General features: G+C 37.7%; 1 protein-coding gene across 1 annotated transcript in view; it reads left to right on the forward strand.

The window, feature by feature from the left end:
- The first annotated feature begins 425 nt into the window (after positions 1-425).
- lrp1bb (low density lipoprotein receptor-related protein 1Bb) overlaps positions 426-19,386 on the forward strand; it is a 204,709-nt gene continuing 185,748 nt past the window's right edge. Inside the window, exons 1-3 of the mRNA XM_053329127.1 lie at positions 426-580; positions 1,143-1,208; positions 10,288-10,412. Coding sequence (XP_053185102.1) covers positions 426-580; positions 1,143-1,208; positions 10,288-10,412 — 346 coding nt within the window. The remainder of the gene's footprint in view (positions 581-1,142; positions 1,209-10,287; positions 10,413-19,386) is intronic.

Here is a 19,386-nt window from a genome sequence, read left to right on the forward strand (position 1 = left end):
GTGTGTGTGTGTGTGTGTGTGTGTGTGTGTGTGTGTGTGTGTGTGTGTGTGTGTACATGTTTTACATGTATACCAGTGTATTACCCATTCCTTATTTTGTTTCTCTATTGATATCATAACAACCCTTACAATGAATCCCCCTATTTACCCAAGTGTCCTTATTTTTCAATATTCCAATATAAATGATCTTTGTTTATGTGTTGTAAGTAAGCATTTATCTTATGAGCTTTTGTAATGCTCTAATGTTGAGGCATTGTTACAACTTTCTGTCTTCTGGATTTACATTTATTTGTATTGATTTTTTTATATTTAAAACAACTTCTATTTTTTAAAATAAGGCAATGAATTTAGAAATTTCAAGGTTTGTATGGAGTTGTTAGATAATGAACAGCTCACTTGCTGTCTGCCAAGGTACAGTGAGGACCATGAGGGATGTGATCCCTCACCGTAACAGCTCTCACTCCACTCCGATAATGCAGTTTAATCTGGAGGCTACACCCACTGCACTGACATGCCCCACAGAGTATCATCCAGCATTGGACAAACTCAGTGGAAACCTTGACTGGCAGTTCACCCCTGGGTGATGGCAAAAACCCTGTCTGCTTAAGCAGCTATTACGCCACCTGATTGGTAATCATGACATGGAGTGGGGTATAAATCCCTCTGACTGCTGCTGGTTAAGATGGAGGTCTTTGAAGGAACATGGTTATTAGATGACCTTGGATGGAGCATGGAAATAGGGCAGGCAAGGGGAGGCTTGGGGGTTTGCACTTTTCTATTATTGGCAGTATAATGACACATTCTCATGCAAATGAAATTCACATACGTAGGCTAGATTCAAACCAGGGAACAGTTCAGAGCCCTTAAAAATGTGTTCAATGATTTCTAAGAGGACTATACTATCTGAATCATGAGGTGGGGCATTGGCAAAAAAAGAGAATTTTATTTGCACTAATTAAAATGCACGTGCATCCTGTTTCAAATTCCTGTGTGGTTTTGTGTGAACACTGGGGCCTGTCCCAAGAAACAGGTTTACTGAGTTATCCGGGCAACTTTGCTGAATCTAAAACAATGGCTGCCCACACACTGAAGTAACGCTGCCAAAAACCTGACCTGACTTAGCACAGCTACTAATGTTTAAGCCTTACATCTTTATTAAGTGCAGTATACCCAACATGTGACCCAGCAGACTACTCCATGGGAAAACATTTTGCATCTCTATAATATGTTCACTCATGGGCTGAATGAAGATTTTGATATTTTGACTTTTTTTTGTTGTAAGGATTAAATCTCTTTAAATTTTTTCTTTTTGTAAGGTTAAATCTACCATTGATTGATGACTCTGTTAAATACATTATATTACTCATGACTAAACTGTTGTCTTTTAAAATGAGATGGAACGTGTTCGTTTTGTTTCACTTATCAATGTACTGCATGCAGGGTTAAATGTTAATGTATATTATAACTAACTGTAATTAATCAGCATAGTCTCCTTTCTGATTCCATATGGAGTATACCTGATACAAATGTAGTGTGGAAACTAGCAGCCAAGCCAAATAAAGTATTTGGGGCCATTAATTTAGTGTGCTGGCAGTGTGCTTAGACGAGGCCCTTGGTATGAGATTCCTTGCTTAAACAGCATGGAGGTAGTGCTGCAGCCAAGAAAAGCTAGCATAGACCATAGGCTTTACATAAAGATGAATGTAGTGAGGTGTGACGTCAGCCATTGGTTTGCATTGGAGCTGGTTTGAAGCCTGGAGTTGCTGCTTTTCAGTGCTATCTTTTACATTTGGAGGCAGGACCTACTGTACATGCAGGGGTGTCTTATACTAACAAAGTGAACATTTTGAAAATGACTATCACCATTTATTAGAGGGCCTAAATTGAGTCAAGATGTGATTGTGATCCTTACAATGCTCAAACATGCTTTAAGCAAATTAATGTAATTCAAAATGAATACACTCATGATGTCATATCACTCATGATATGGAGGGTCACAAATAGGTATTCTAGAAAAAACAATCATTGACTTGGTATTTCTCGAGATAAGTTGATGCTTTTTGAATATGAGTCAATTGGAGCCAGCATCGAGCAGCTGTCGATGGCATTGCACTTTAAGGTACTTCCACATGGGCTTTAGCCTCAAGTTGTAGTAGTTGCCAATTGGTATGGATACCAGTATTAGAGATCCTTCTTCTCACTTTCTTTGGTAAAGCACCAGACAGAGGTTAATGTGGTAAACATGATAAACACAACCAATTTGTTTACTGATCTCATTTCATTGCCTATGTCCAATACACACAAAAATTACTCTCATTTTAACTTTGAAATATGCATATTTTGGAGCGCCCTGATTTCGAATAGTTGCTTCACTGCCACATAACTGCAATGCATATTTTAATAATATAGACTGTATCTATGTTTACCCTCATATTTTGGATTTGTGGTTTATGGATATGTTAATTGGACTTACTGTAAACACATATTTTCAACCAGAAAAAAGTGTTCCTGTCAATCACCTGTAGGATTTTCAGGAGGATATGTGGATTTTTTAGGCTCTGATATCTCGGCAACATCACAAACTGCAGAAATGTGTCAACATAAGTAGTAAACATAACACGAAATCTTGATATTGACTGCCTGATATACTAAAAATCTGTCCTGTTTATAGGTTCTAGTACAGTCAGCTGCACTCACAAGTGAGATATGGGCTATATTCTTTTAAATGATTGATTTTATATATATTGATTGATTTTAAATGATTGATTATATGTATATATATATGTGTGTGTATATATATATATATATATATGTATATATATATATATATATATATATATATATATATATATATATATATATATATATATACTGCATGAGTTAAGATGTAAGCATTTTGTACCAATAATAATAGTAATACTTGTTTATGACCTTGCCCCATTCAACTCTCTGGAAGGTACTTCAGGTCCATATTATAATACCACTCGATTTAAAAACAGCTTTTTTCCTTCAGCAGTCAGAACACTTAACACCCCTTGCAAGCCATCCTTGCCACAACATCTCATATACTGACCTGAATGCTCTGTGTGCACTTGACTGAACTCAGACTGGACTAGATGCACTGGTACATCAATCACTGTGCTCTGTGTCTGTTGGGTCGCTTGATAAGCTGGGGAACTGAAGTGCACACACACACACACACACACACGCACACACACACACAAACACAAACACACATATATAGTAAGAACTGCATTCATATTCATAGCGTGTCATTGTAATGGTTTTATTGTGTCGGGTCTACTTGTTTCGTCTTTCTTTTGCACTGGAACTGAGCTGTTCTCTACCAAACAATTATCACCAACACTGTTGTGTGACAATAATGAACTATCTATATATCTAAGCAAATCACATTAATGCTGTGAATCACAGGTACTGACTTGGTGTACTTCAGAACAACAGGGTGAATAGCAGCCAGCAGGGTAAACAATGTGAATCTGAGCTATGTGACAGAATTATCAAGAACAGTCATAACTGAAAGGTGCTATTTTAATATGTGTTACTGATGTGCAAGTGTTTCTGCTTTGATCAGCACACCATCTCTTCACATACACTGAAGCTGCCGATAAATGTGTTTATTGGACAGTGCAAGTTAAAATGTTAAAATATTCTCAACATCACCATAATGATGACAAATACTAAGAAAATAAGTTCCAGGGTGAAAATCACTAAAATGATCTCTAATGTTCTTACATTTCATAAGATCACTTCTCACTGTCATTTGAAACCACCAACATGCCAATCCATATGGAAATGATTCCTTAAATATGCTTGAGACCACTATTAATTAAATAAGTCATCCAGTAAGACCTCAATTGCCCTGCATCATTTTACTGCAGGCGTGTTCTTGCACGTCTGATACAGTTAAGTGTTACATATTTAACTTGGTTCAAAAACACAAGAGAAGACCTTTAAAACTCTTTCCAGCTGTGAGAAGACTCTACAGTACATCACACATTTTACAACAGTTACATTTTATAGTCAAATAGATACTGTGCATTATATTGTAAACTGGCCCAAACTATTACATCACATTTCAATTCCAGGTATTAAAATCCCACATATTTTAAATAGTTTGAGGCTTACAGACCTAGTATGTAATTGTTCCATATTAAAATTAAAAATGACTAGACCTTTGTTAAATATTTTGTTGAAATATGTGCTTTGCAACGTCATCAAACCCTACCCTACCCAAATAGACACAGTTCTTGATTGAGAGACCCCTAGCAGCAGAATTGACATGCTGTGTGTTTAACTGCAGTGGAGAAACTGAAAGAGAATTGGGAGAAATTTAAAGCCTACATTTCTGAGACAAAATCACTTGAATCGTCCATCCATGGAAACCTCTATTTTTTTTTAATACCAGTTTTTTAATTGACAATAATTTATCTTCAATGATTTGGTGTAATATGACTTTAGATTACATGGTTTTGCCCTCACAATGTCAACCAGCCATTTTTTAACAGCAATATTTTCTTCCCTTCACTCAAATCATGCAGCTCAAAAAAACATGCAGTAAACACTACTCCAGTCAAACTCATTAATAATACCTTCAAATAGTTCTTGTAATGTAGATTCGCTGTGAATGCAGTGTGCTGTAACACATTGCCTCACATGTGGAGTAAAAGGGCAGTAAACAGTGCACAGCTTAAGATCAGTCTTATGAATCATTCATTGTTTATTGGCACAGGGATTTATGCCAAGGAGTAGGAGGGCATTCTACCATTGTCATCCAAAACTTTTCATATGATGCTCCTTTCTAATAATTTGTTGACATGCCCCTGCTGTTGTAGAGAAAATAAAAGTGACCTCGCACTGTGGTGAAGGTCAGGCAGTATCTAATGAAGGCCCCAAAGTCCTACAGCATTGATTTCTTACCCATTTCATGGCTAGAATGCAGAGTTGTTCGGCGTTGCCATGAGGGATGGCCTCCGGTACGAGCTGGCTTTTCCCACAGCCGGTTTTACCCAAACACAATTGCTTTTCTCTCTTAGTACATCATTATTTTCTGTCTCCCTTCTTGTAACACAGCTCCCTATCTTTGACTTAGTGATTTCTATTAATTCCTTAACTCCTACATTCTTTTACAGGATGTAGTTGGAGTAGATTCTGGAGTGCTGCTGCAGAGCTGACGTACACGGATAACTGTGGGCACGCGTCCAGTGGTGCCGTGACATTCTCAAATCGTTCATCAGTGAGCAGAGTCACGGTACTCTCTCCAGTCTTCATATTCTGATCAGACTTGACGTGGATGGCATTTAAGTCTAAATACCACATGGCGTATGTCACTTCTAGAACTATAGTTGTAATAAAGATTTATTATGCAGTGGTGAGGCATCATTGAGATGCATCGCACTACATCGCATCTTTTGTCAGATTAAAGATATGAAGATTAAGGGGAGACCGCATTATACTGTTGTTATACTTAATAACCTGCTTAGTTTGGCTCATAGCCTGTGCTCATCCATAATGCATATGACCTGCAGCTGGCCAGGACACTAAGTCTAGTCTGGCAGTGTGAGAGTGAAAAAACCCCCAAAAACACTCATTTATGTGCACGTACATGGGTGGGGTTGGACTGAGGTTTGTACTTGTGTGTGTGAATTTGTGTACCCATGCGCACATGTCCTCAACAACTTGTGAAACATTTAAATGTGCTGTATTTTAACCTGTAAATTTGAGTTACACAATGCAAATGTGTGGGAAATGAGTGGGACTGTTATAAATCATCAGTTTGACATTACTTGTTGTAAAACATTTTGATTTACTTTTTTGGAAGAGCCACTTTCTATTCACCCTTGCTATCTAAATCTACTTCATACCGTCATTTTACAGATTTCGCAATTAACTAAGAAGCTGAACTTGATGCATTTGACTTTCATTTTTACGTGTAGGTGGTAACCCTTTCTCCTTGAATTTACATTTATATACCACCAATTTGTTTTGCAAGTTACATTTTATTGGGAGACTTAATTGCAGAATGCATTATGATCACATTCCAAGCAACACCTCTTCACTACACGTAAGTTACTGGAAGGTGGTCAGGGTTGAAAGTTGGCCTGTGGCAGTATGGGTGGTTAGACAACATAAGCACTTGGTATGGTTAGGGAACGATTTTGGTTTTGATTAAATAACAACAGAGAAAACACATCTTTTTCTAAGTTCTTTATTATTTAGGCCATGAGCTTTCCATAACCTTGATCAAGTACTGAGAGTATTTAATAATTCAAAATGTTAATCATGCTTTAGCTTCTTTTGGCGGATATTATATTGCTAGAGTGGATATTGTCAGGAAAGTTGAACAAAAATGTGAAAACTTGAAAACACTCATTGTGTCAATCAAAAACATAATCCGAGCAGTTTTCAATTTGCTGTTCAAATTAATATAGAAAATATCAAATGGAAAAAACAAGTCTTGTCATGGACCAGTTAATGTCAATTGCACACTTGATAGCTCATTTGCTATTTATGGAGTACATTAAACAGCAGATAAACTTACCTGCTAATGTCTCTTTGGTTTAGATACTATTGTGTACCAATACTAACAAACCATTGTCTGTCCATGTCTTTTAAATTTGGTACATTGATGAAGCAATTAGTGGACTAACACAAAATTAAACTATTTTAATTAAAAATAAAAATTAAAAAAAGATGACTTCAGGACACTGTGATAGATATTTTTTCTGATGTTTCATTGACCAAACAAATAATCAATGACCAACCAAGAAAATAATCAGTTTAATTGATAATAACAAAATAAGAGTCACTTGAAGCAACTAAAGCTGCAGGGACTCAGCCTGCAAGCTGCTGTCAATCAATTACAGACTCTGACACCCCCCTATAGCCGCTGAGTGGGAAAGGAGTATTTCATATTAATAATTTAAAAAACACTGTCTTTATTTTTGACTGCAAAAACAGTTTAAGGTCTCTTAAACTGTTATTTTTGAATATAATGTTTCTCTTTGTCATTGGATAAGTCTAAATTTATATGAATGCTTGCACATTCATGTTCAGTCATGTTTTCTCTTTTCCTCCACTTATTAGGTTATTGGGTGACCTTATGCCCTGAATGCAATATATATCTAATGGGCAATCACTTGTCCCTGTCATGTTCACACAAAGTGTTCAATGTAGAACTGAGCAACTTGGATGAACTGCAAATTGCTTCTTTCTTCTCAACCTGCAACTGTATGATAGACCTGACTGAGGAGTATTCTCACATCTGCTTTTTTTCAGATGTGCAATATAGCTGGTGTGTAATTCGCCACTTTGAGCTGTGTGCAGTACTCTTTCTTTTATAACACAGGCTACATTTGAATAGGCCTGTGGCTTACGACTTATCCAGTGTACCATATTGTGAACTGTGTGTCTGATGCAATTCAGGGGATTGTAATGCCTTAGTGGTTTGTAGCTTACCTCATTGGAATATAATATTGTTTAGAAAGATAAATGAAGACCTAAGCCCTCATGTAATGCAGAGTTTAATAGGACTGAGCACATATGAGAATGAATGACTTTGCAAAATGCAGGATCAAGAGATTTGTTGTGCTATTTGAGTGTTCATTTTGCAGTATACTAGATTTGTTGAGTAATTGGGTCAACACTCTGAAATTCATACCTCATCTCAAGCAACAAAACTTGATCAAAATATATGCTGCTGCAAAGCGGGCTGGCTGGTTTTCCTTCAGAGGGTTTGCAAACCGTCTTCACTGTCTTTCTGCCTCCAAATAACTCTTTGTTCCTCTGTAAATCTGGCACATTTCAAAGGCTCAATGGCTTTAATGAGCCACAGTGTTGTGCCAGTGGTGGCTGTTGGGTGACAGGAATGAAGCTTGCGATAATGTGCCCGGCTGAGTGCCACTGTGCGTTTCCCACTGTTATGGTAATGGGACCAGTTTGGCTTTCTTCACTCACTCAAGGTGGCTGCTGCCTTTTTTGTTGTGTTTATTTGCTATTCCTTCCGTCACCTCTTGTTTGTTGTTTATATAGAATTACCAGCAAAATACATAATACTGTGTAAAACTGCACCTTCATGTATCTTTCACATGCAAATGCAGTGGTATATGGAAAAGGAACAAAAAACAAACAAACAACAGAGTGGCACTATAACACCTCCTACCCTCCTCCCAGGTGGTGTCAATGAGAGGGTGTGTGGAGAATGGAGAGATGAATTGACATAAGAGGTCATTTAGTTGAATCATATTTGGCCCCTCAGCTTTCAAGGTGAAGATGAAAGGAGGTAGAACATCAATAGGTAACTGGGCTGCTCCGAGGTCCAGGGGCCATGCCTTTCATAGCTTCCATCACTAGCTGAGGAGATGGCCCTTCTGTCGCCAACCTTCTGCTTTTCAATGGTAATCAATTCAGCTTTAAAGGAGAAGGAGACATCCCTTTAGAGACTTCAGCAAACTGAGCATACCTATTCCAATTCTAAGCCCAGCATGTGTTTACTGATGCCTCACTATTTATTAAGTGGAAATGTGAATAATGCAGTTGACGTACTTAACTCATATACAATTCATGCATTCTGTTGTAAATAGCACAGATTTAAAAGTAGAAATGTTTAGACTGGTGTGCTTGTTTTGTGACATAGGTTTAAATATGAAATAATTAATTATGGGCTGTTGTTAATGTCACAATATTGTGTGACCCCAAGTGGATTTTACCACTAAACAGTCATATCATGTACAACCCATCGTATTATTAAAGGCTGGTGCTGTTTAATATTTTTTTGCCGTGATAATCACTATGCATCAAGGTTGACAGCATGTTTGCTGAGATCACAATATTGTGCTGTTTGGTGATGATTAAAAGAAGCACGTTTGACTGCAGCCAAGTATCTTGGCTTAGCAGAAAAATGCTGGGTGTTATTATGAAGTTAGCAGTGTTGTGAGAAATATTTGGCAAGATACATTTTTTATGTTGGTGCTGTTCCACTGTTTAGAAGAAAAATAATGATCACAAACTGATTCCTCGTGCAATAGGTTATCCTGAAATGCCTTTTATTTTTTTCCTGCTTAGCATGACATGCAATTTCTTTATTTTTCTTTTTAAGGTTTGATGGTTTCAGTGTGTGATTTGAAGAATGTCCATCTTTAAACGTGAAAAAAAAAGCTTTGAATATTTCAAAAAAGACCTTGATTTAAATGGTAAGATTTCAAATATATTGCATCAGTGGGAATAGAAGAGGTAGAATGGATGAGATGTTTGACCTTTTCGGATTTGTCCCCGGGTAGTGAATTTGCTGGAGGGTGCCTGGGCAGGGAGCAGCAGTGCGTTGAATTATCACTCCCACTGTTCAAACGCTGCAGACCTGATCTCCCACTTGCTCCACTCCCACCACTAATGGGTTAGGAACACACTGGGAAAAATATGGAGATAGAGAGAGAAAAGACAATCTGTTTGATTGTCTGTGGGTTCAGCTTAGAAACAAATTACCGTTTTTGCTCAGTGCGGAGGAGAAGTAGTGGTAGGTCACATTGTGATGTCAAATCTTTAGCAAAAGCTTGTGTCATTCTGCAGTATGATCGAGTTGAGTCTCTTGACAGCTACCGGCAGGAAACATGTCAACACTTTGACGGATGCTTGCTATATTGAAAGGCTATGATGACTTTTTAGTTGACTGAGCTTTCACTGAACTCCCCCCATCCCACCATGAAATAAAAGCACAACACTGAGGAGGCGAAAAGATAAGAACAAACTTGCCAAACTGCTTTTTAATAGTTTGCCATGGCGCAAAGGACATCATGTCTTTGTTAGAGGAGAATAGCTGTCAAAATCACAATGCCTGGGCAACGTCTGTGCCTGCTGCTTTTGGTAGCTTTTTAATCTTCTGAAGAAAAAAAAAGGTGAACTCCTGTTTTGGCAAAGAATTGTGGTTTGCAAAAGATACACCACTGACAAGGACATTGTCAGCCATTGCACATTTTTGCCAGCACATACAGTGTGGAGCTGCAGCTTCTTGAGAAACCTTGGCTTTATCCATGTTCTATTCAGCTGTGTGCTTCCATTGATGATAATGTAATGATAATTTTTTTGCATCAATGCCTCTTCACTACAGCCATTTACTGCATGTGCTCCAAGTGGAAGCCACTTCCTCTCCACTCACACTCACACTCACACTCATGCTCATGTTTTCGCGTGAAACATGCGATCCACTTGTTCACTTCCATCACCTCATGCTGCATCTCTTCTTTCTCTTTTCTCCACCCTTTCCTCGTTACATCCAGAAGCCATCTTGTGTGACGTAGGAGAGTTTCACTGTCATGACCAGCAAACCTGCATCCCAGAGGCCTGGCTCTGCGATGGCGAACCCGACTGCCCCGATGCCTCAGATGAAACTGACAAAATGTGTAAGTCACCCATTCCATCCATTCCTCACTAATGTAAAACAAATGAGGTACCACAGCACCGCATGTTAACATGCATCAAGTGATATCCCGACCAAAAGGTATTCTTTTTAGGATCAAACACTCCCCCCTGTAGGTTTGAAAGGTGTTAGAAGTCTGCGGTTTCCTTCGTCACAGAGAACAGCTGCTGTGGTCATTTTAAGACATGAAGCTCCCTCATATCTTGTTTGTAGTTGCACACCTTAGAAGCATGCTACAAACAGAAGCAGGGTATTTAACTATATCTTAGTAAAATTATGAGTGCCTTCACATTGAGATGGACAGCAGGGAAGAGGACTATGCTACAGGAGTGGTGTGAAAGTAGTACAAATAAACTGGCATAAATTATGGTTAAGCAGCTGCCGCTCTCCATGTTAGAATGAACTTTTATTTTCCATCTTTCAAGCTAACAAATGCATATGTGTTTACTATTAAGCTCTTTTTGCATCAAATATTGCATCACAATATCAATATTTGACTGTAATGTCTGTTTTATCGAACAGGAAATGGCACCAACCAACTGTCCATAATGCAAAGATGTTCAGTTTACTCTCATTCAAAGACTAAAGAAACAAGAAAATATTCACATTTGGAATTTTTTTTATATTAGAAAAAAAGATTATAAGAAATAGCTGCTGATGAATTTAATAGTTGGCAAATAATCAATGAATAGATTAATTGATGCAGCTCTAATAGGGTGCACTAGATGATTAAGTCTGTTATTCTCTTGTTGCATGCATTAATTAAATTAGCTCTCAGTGCCAGACAGACACTATGTTCATGCTATAATGACAAACTGAATGCTGGAAATTGACTCATACCTGTGTATAAGTCCAAGATTTCCCCAAACTAGCATTTCAAGGCCAGAATTTTACTGCTAAGTGCATGTTGTAGTGCTGTGGTGTAGTGCACATTGTAGAGATCGGTTATTTATCCAACAGGACACAATTTGACTACTACTGCACTTACTCCCAAGAGAAGGGCGCCACAGACACAGTAGATAATTTTTGAAGACTGTCAGTCTGGCTGAAAATGTGTTATTATTGAAAGTGCTCTATTATTCTGTGAAGAATGAAGAAAGTGGATGTGGTGCATTATGTTGTGAAAAATCTGCTCTTGCCAGATCCCACTGTAGTCACATAAACCTCCACTCGTCTTTCACATCAGAATTGGTTGTGGAATGCGTGCTCTCTGCTATTATTATTTACACCTCTAAGTCATAGATTTCCTTTAATGGAAAAAAGAGCAGCAATTCAATATTATCATGAGCTGAATTAGGCTAGAATTTGTAAATCATGATGAGATTGACAACCTCATCATGAGTGTATGTGTGAAGCCCCCCCCCCCTCCGTCAAAAGAAAAAAAAGGACATTTTTACAAAACCAAATTATTAGAATTCAGGCTTCAGTATAGGCTTCTCATCAGTATGAGTTATTAGGTGTAATTAGGGCTTTATAGTTTTGGCAGTGACATCTGTGCATAAATTGACCACAGTGTGCAATAATTATTAATGTCCTAGTGTGCAAAAGGTCATATATCATGAAGGCTGTGGTTGGGAATGCGTGCTGCAGAAAGAGCTGAAAGCCTCACTGCCTTAGTCAAATTTATATAATTTCAGTCAACAGCTGTTCATGGCTGCTTGCACGCTCACGAATGCAATAGACAGGAGGGCAGCAGTGTGTTCTATCATAAGGCAACATAACCCCAAACCCTGTGACCATAGATTGGAGTCAGGAGATTTGACAATAGATGGAAAGATATGATGAGATTGATAGTCTAGAAAAAAAAAAGGAAAAGTAGACATTGCCCAACTGTTGCGTATTTTCCCTTGAAAGCTTTATTGAATGTAAATGTAAGTTGCTGTAAGGGTTTGCTCATTGCTACAGAGTCAACCCAGCTATGATGATCTTGTGCTACTCTTGTTGACTGCCTTGTTCTAGTTATTGCACATGCTTCCGTGCCAGAAGACGTTTGTGTTTTTGGAGGAGCAGTTTCTCTCTGTAGGCTTAGCAAAACACAACATATTCATAAAATAAAATAATACAATAAAACTAGGTACATTGGGGACCTGTTAGTTGTTCCCATCTGCATCAGATTTTTGACATCTTCTCTGATCGCTCGTTTCCCTGTCACCTATAATCCTCCACTCGCCCTTTACGAACAATGTTTCAATATAATAGATATAATATAACCTCTGCATAGTTGCTGTGGGCCAAGTCGTATAATCTCCAGAAGGCAATTAATTATCACTACGATTAATGTTGGCTCCATTTATTTACAATGCCTAGAGAAAGAAGACCTTGCATATTCATCTAAGGAATTGCACAGCTCATTATCATGGATTATGTATTGATAGAAAGGGGAATTAGATCAGCTTTGCCCTGCAGAAGACAGCATTGGAATGTATCCTGCCTGCTTAAATGAAAGCAAGGGCTGCCATAACCTGTGAAAAAGAGCAAATCCATAAAGGATTACAAGAAAATACACAAGATATTGAGCATGGTGTAAAGCCATCAGTACTTTGATTTAACTGTGAGTATTTTGGCTTATGTATCATACAGAAGAATTTATTACCCTAAGAAAAAGGCAAGGTAATACATTACATTCCTGTCATCTAGAAATATAAAAATGTTGGTGCCACTGGTGGCCTCTCTTCTCCCCACTCTGCCTTGGTCAGGGAGATGTACTCACTGCATCTTCAGGGCCTGTGGGGAGGAGGGAAAGGGAAAGTGGCCTTGGATTGCAATACCTAGAGATTGGAAGGAGGCACCGTTTTATCCGCTCAGCCACTGGCCTCTTGGGACTGGACAGCTGACGACAGTTATTCAGGGAGCTGGACGAAAAAAAAAAAAAAGCAGCCTGCCTTCAGGACTGACTAAAGAAAACCCAGCGAAATGGCAATTATCCAACTATTAGATCAAACAAGCACCTTCTCTGCAATAAAGTGTTATACCTTTGCTGTGTTATTGGGATATCACAGCATCTTGTGTGGTGACAATAAAAGAGAAAAGATTGAGAACGCCCACACTAGAATAATCACATGTTTAGTTGCATCATACTTACAGTATAAGGGAGTTTAAATGTCAAGGCGCTCTGGGGATGTACAGATCTGCTGTTTTGCTGCGCATTTGAGATATATTGGGACAGCTATAATTCACTTTCTCAAAATATATTTTCTATTTTCATTTGATTTAAACTATCGGTGCTAATGGCTGAGAGCATGCAGTTTTCTCTCTGTATTCATGCTGCACGATCACAAACAGTGTCTTAGAACTTAAATCCCTCATAAATCCTTCAGGAAAGGATTTCATGGACTTTTGGCTTGTCTCAGTAGTGCTGCCATGAGGAGCTTTGTGAATCTGGTGGACATGTAGACCACTGAATCCTCTGATTGAATTGTCACTCCCAGAGGAAAAGACAATAAAAGGGGTCAGCGGCTGACTTCAAAAACACGGTCACAGAAGCTGTGTTTCATGGCTGTGGCTTGGCTCGACCCAATCAACACTAATGTTGATCTCGGTGTCCTCAAGGCACAGGGGAGGAGAACTGTTCAAAGACTGCTCTCTCTGGGGTTCTTTCTCTTATTCCCCTTTGTCGACAGGGGAGGGCACATCTCCCTATGCCTTTCTCTACAGTCCACGGATCTTTTTTACTGAGCTCATTGGTATCCTACAGAGGCCTTAGAAACAAGTAATATGATAAGAAAAACAGCAATAAAAGAAAGAAAAGTCTTCCAACACAGAGGTGCAGTGGTTTACTGAGTATGTTTTAGTCACGTCTTGTACAGATCATACCTCATAAAGAATAATTTTGGCGTCTTTCATGTCATGAGTATAGTTTGTAAACATGTTGTCTTCATATATTCAGTTTTAGTTGTTCTGCTAACATGTTAAAGAATATTACTTTATACTATTTTGTCTATTTTTGTACAACGTTTGTACGCATTAACATTTTAATAGCATAAGAGCAAGAAATACATCTTATTCAAGATGTTGGTCGGTCGATTTACACTCCAGAGTGTTTATATGGAGCTTTTTTCCTATCTTTATTCAAGAGTGTGGTCTTTCAATTTAAGAGCATGATTTATCGATTTCACGTTCAGATTTTGTAATGCTTTCTCTTAAACCCTTCCCCTTGCACTCAAATAGCTCCTGCTTGTGCTTAGATTTGCTCTGCTTCTTCTCAATCTGTATGCTTGCAGTCAGATATATTGTTGCTTGCACAGATTTCCTGCTCCAGCTTTAGCCCTTTTCCTCACACTCAGGCTACTTCTGTACCCTCGTAAAAGTTGTTCTTTGTTTTGTGCAACAACTCTGTCAAAATCCTCCAAATAATAGAAGGCCAGGTGTAGTGTTGGCCAATGAAATGATCCCTGCCTCCTTGCATGTGCGTTCACTTAACTTCTTGGAGCGTCCCATATAGGCAGTTACTCTTTAACTGGGTTCATCCACTCCTGCCCTCCAGAGATATATTAAATGCAATACATCCTTTCTTTATGAGTTTTTCAATGAAAGGCCAGTTCATATATACCAGCGCTTGTATGGTTTACTATAATAGCTACATATAACAGTAGCTTTGTAGCACACTGGCCATATTGGTGTGCTTGAGTGGAAATACAGGAACTGTTTGTGGAGACCAAGGTTATTATAGTTTTGAAATTTTCTTTAGTTTTTAGTTTGCTTTTTTATTTCAGTTTAGTTTTAGTAAGTTCATCAAGTGATTTAGTAGTTTTAGTTTAGTTTTTATTTTGAGGAATTGACTAGTTTTAGTTTAGTTTTTATTTAGTTTTAGTCTTAGTCTTAGTTTTTCAGGTATTAAGAGAAAACCTTGACTTGTAGAAGCTGCAAAGAATGAAAGAATGAGTGACACCAAATATGGTTTATCAAATCCTTTTTAATTTAGTCCTTTTTAGTCCTTTTTAATTTCATTCTTTAACCACGGCTGCTGCAGGACAGGAAGTAGGCTAATCGAGGGAGAAAACGAAGCTGAATTTATCTGCAATTCAGTTTAGTTTTAGTTAGTGTTACATTATTCATTGTAGTTTTTATTTAGTTTTCTTTTTTTTATTGTAGTTTTTATTTTAAATTCAGTTAACTAAATTATTTTTTCATTGCTAGTTTTAGTTTTAGTCTTAGTTTTCATTGACTATAATAACCCTGGTGGAGACTTCATTTTTTGGTAGTTGGGTGGCACAACATGACAAATGAAGCATCAAACAAATCATGCTGTTAATAATATTCATGATAGATGCATTTGATGTCACTGAAGTAAATGTGACAGTGGATAGGGATTTAGATTATAGTTCAGATTGTGCAGGACTTTTATTTTGCCTCTAACAGCTTTATTCTTTGAGGGGGTTGTATGTTGTTTCAACACTATATGATGAAATCCTCTTACAACAAGATGGATTGGATCTGACTATATTTGACCAATAAACTTGATTTTGATTAAGGGTTAGGGTACATTTCTTAGATGTTACATTTATATTGCTATTTAAAAACCTGAAAGTAGTTGACAAAGCCCCTATGGAGATGCAGCTTAGAAGTGCAAAATATTTGGTCTCGTCTGTGATGAAACCATGTGATGAAACTACAGTGTATTTCAAGCTGCCGATCAACATCCTGCAGGGTATTTTATCTGGCAAGTCCCATATTGAAATAAATGCATCACAAATGTGTCTAGTACCCATGAGAATTGGTGCCAGTAGGATGGAGGTTTAGGGGGTAATGTAGCGTAGCACCTTGTTATTGAGCTGAAGGACAGGGCCTTTTGCATTATGTAACGTTTATTTTCCTTCCTCTCCATCTCTCTCTCTCTCCCTGGAAAGGTATAACCTTTCTGTCGACTCATCAAAAAAAATAAAATAAAAAGCAAACTTGTCATTACTACAAATGCAGCAAGTTTCCATGCTGGCATCACCTCCAATTATTATGAGAATTATGCACCGAAAGATCCAGACTCTTTGAATGTCTATATGAACCCATTAAATCTTCATGATCTGCCCAAGATATTAGAGAGCCCACAGGTTATGCAAATTGGATATCATGTCTGGTTCCTTAGGCCTGCGTCTGACACCTTCATTTGATTTGAGATCAAATGCAGCACATTGTCCTTTGCAATCAACATATAACCTGCCACATGAATCATAGGCATTTATAATCTGTTGTTTTTTTATACGTCAAGCTTTGAAATAAGACTTTTTAATTTGCTGTTTGTCTCCCTCTCACCATCTACATTTGGAAGAAAACTTATATACACTTCCTGTGGCTTGTGCCATCTGTTTTACCAGTAGTGTCAATAGGCGGGGAACAGACACAACAAATATTGTGTATGTGTGTGTGTGTGTATGTGTGTGCGTGCGTGCGTGCGTGCGTGTGTACTTGTGCATTTGTGCGCTTGGAAACATTCATTTCCGTGAAGGTAGTGTGTGCTTTTAAATCTGTGTGATTAAGACAGTCTCTTCTGTCAAAATGTGATAGTTTTATCAAAGAGCAGTCACCTGTTTGCTCTTAAAATATAATTTCCTCACATTCAGTCCCCTGCTTGCTGCGTTGCCCGCATTTCTGCAGTTTAACATGATTTTATATGTTTGAGCAATCGTCTAACTCCAGGAGAAACCATTAGTGTGTGAATGAATTTCGTTGCCTGGTGACAATTTTGCAACCGCACCATGTCTCATCCGTGTCAGTAGTCATGCACTGGGAGGAGCACATTACTGCTTTGTCTTTACTCTCACAGCCCCTCATCTCAACAGTTAAGCTGCACTGACACACTTTCCTTTTTGTATTCCCTCCTAGTATTGTAAAGGACAGCGCCTCATCTTGTCACCTGAGGAATCAATGAAAAAGAGCATATTTTAAAAACTTGACATGCTTGCTGTCATGGAACCAGTGTGACACTAGAGTAGTAAAGTCTACATTATCTCCCTGCTGCTGCAGTTGAGAACATAGCATCACATTGTAATGAGCTTTAACTCAGAGCAAACACACTGACACACACTTACCATGACACCCAATGAGAATAATAGCCCGTAAGATCACTATGATGAGTGCTGTTCATCCCACTGCTTGGACTTGACTTTCAATGAGCATGAATCAGTGACACTGGCCTTTATTTATTTATTAATCATGAATAATGGCTAGTCTAATACATAGTGAAAGGAATGAGCTAATGCTTTATCTTATAGCCACTCTGTAAATAGTGGTCATAGTCCAATGATTATTTCAAGGGAGCTGGGTTAGTGCCAGAGGATATTTAGAGAAAAATGCATGTCCTCCCACTCACTGTGTGTGTTATGCTCTAACCATGGTCCTCATTAAAGATGCCTTCCAGCCAAAAAAATGACTTATTTACTTGTTTATGATCAATTGATTTATTCTATAGGCCAGCACACCAATTTAGGGCCTGAAAACCCATTACATAGGGCAAAATATAAATTAAGTCAAAGTTCAATAAAACTATTATAATTTAATGGAGGTATCCATCCGAAGCAACTGCTTCTCAATTTTTATTTGAAAGACATATGGTTAGGTTACAGTGTACTCACAATTCAAACCCCATCCTGCTCCCTTTCCTGTCTGTATTGAAGATGCGGCCTTCATACCTCTGAAAAGATCATTCCGATCATCATAGTTTGAAAAAACAAACAAATAAAAAAACCTTACATATTACCACTTTGATTCATCAGAACATATTGCAATATAAGTAAGTAAATAAGTAATGTTTATTTGTACAGTACGTTTCAGAGATACAAAATCACAAAGTGCTTTACATAATAAAATATTAAAAATATAAATCACACAAACAGCACAGGGCTGACCAAGTTACCATCCAAGCAACAACAAACAAATCAGGATAGAGACCCATTATAAACAAGTACAACAATTCCAAGACAAGGCAATAAATAATGTAGAGTCATTATTCAGACAGACTAACCAAAAGTGTGTCTGAATAAAAATGTTTTCAGCTGCTTCATGAAAGTGTCACAGCAATCTAGAGACAATCACCTTTTTGTAGTGGGTTTCAGGGACAGACAATACTTTTTGTTCAGCAGATTGAAGAGTCTGACTGGCGTGTTTGACCATGCAAGGCTCTATAGGTTAGCACCAGTATGTCAAAGTGGATGAAATTTAATAGCTAGCAAGGATAACATTGGTGTGATATGTGATGTTCTTGTTAAAAGCCAACAAGCTCCATTTTGGACGGTTTGGAAATGATTCAGAGAAGCTTGATTTAAAGAGGGAGAAAGAGTGTTACAATAACCTAAATGACCTAAAAAATAAAGTGATTTGAGTTGAATTGACACAAAATAAAAGCATGAATTATCATCTCCATTTCAACCTTGGTTACCAATGTTCCTCAATAAATATCAATATATAAGATCAATGTAAAAAATCAACATTATGAAAAGCTGAATACTTTCCTTAGAGTACATTTTTCTACTAGTGTGCTTCACTTACCTTTAATAAGGATTCAAAACATATAATTCTGCGACAAGATACAAATTTGGGAGTGCTCAGGGGTACCTCATTTTGAGTTTTATTACTTTACTTTTTATGCAGTGTCCTTTCACAAGATGGTTAATATATATATTGTATGGTTCATCCTTGGGTTGTCTTAGAAAACCAAAAAGATTTTACCCTACAGTTTTTCCTTTCTCTGACTTATAACACCCATCCTGCCTTTTTCGTTTTGGACCCCTAATCACACATTTATCACATGCTTGTCAACATGTTCAAATATAAGGAAAGTGAAGGGGAAACTAAATGGCACAGTGACCAATTTTTAGGAACATTTACTGCAATATTTTTACCACTATAGTTTTTTATTGCTGTTTTATTACCGTTCACTTTGCTGCTGCAATATTGTACATTTCTTCATTGTGGGACTAATAAAGGAATATCTTATCTTATCTTAAGTGGGTGGAAAACATATTTTC

This window comes from Scomber japonicus, chromosome 11 (genome assembly GCF_027409825.1).
Source record: "Scomber japonicus isolate fScoJap1 chromosome 11, fScoJap1.pri, whole genome shotgun sequence".
Classification (NCBI taxonomy): Eukaryota; Metazoa; Chordata; class Actinopteri; order Scombriformes; family Scombridae; genus Scomber; species Scomber japonicus.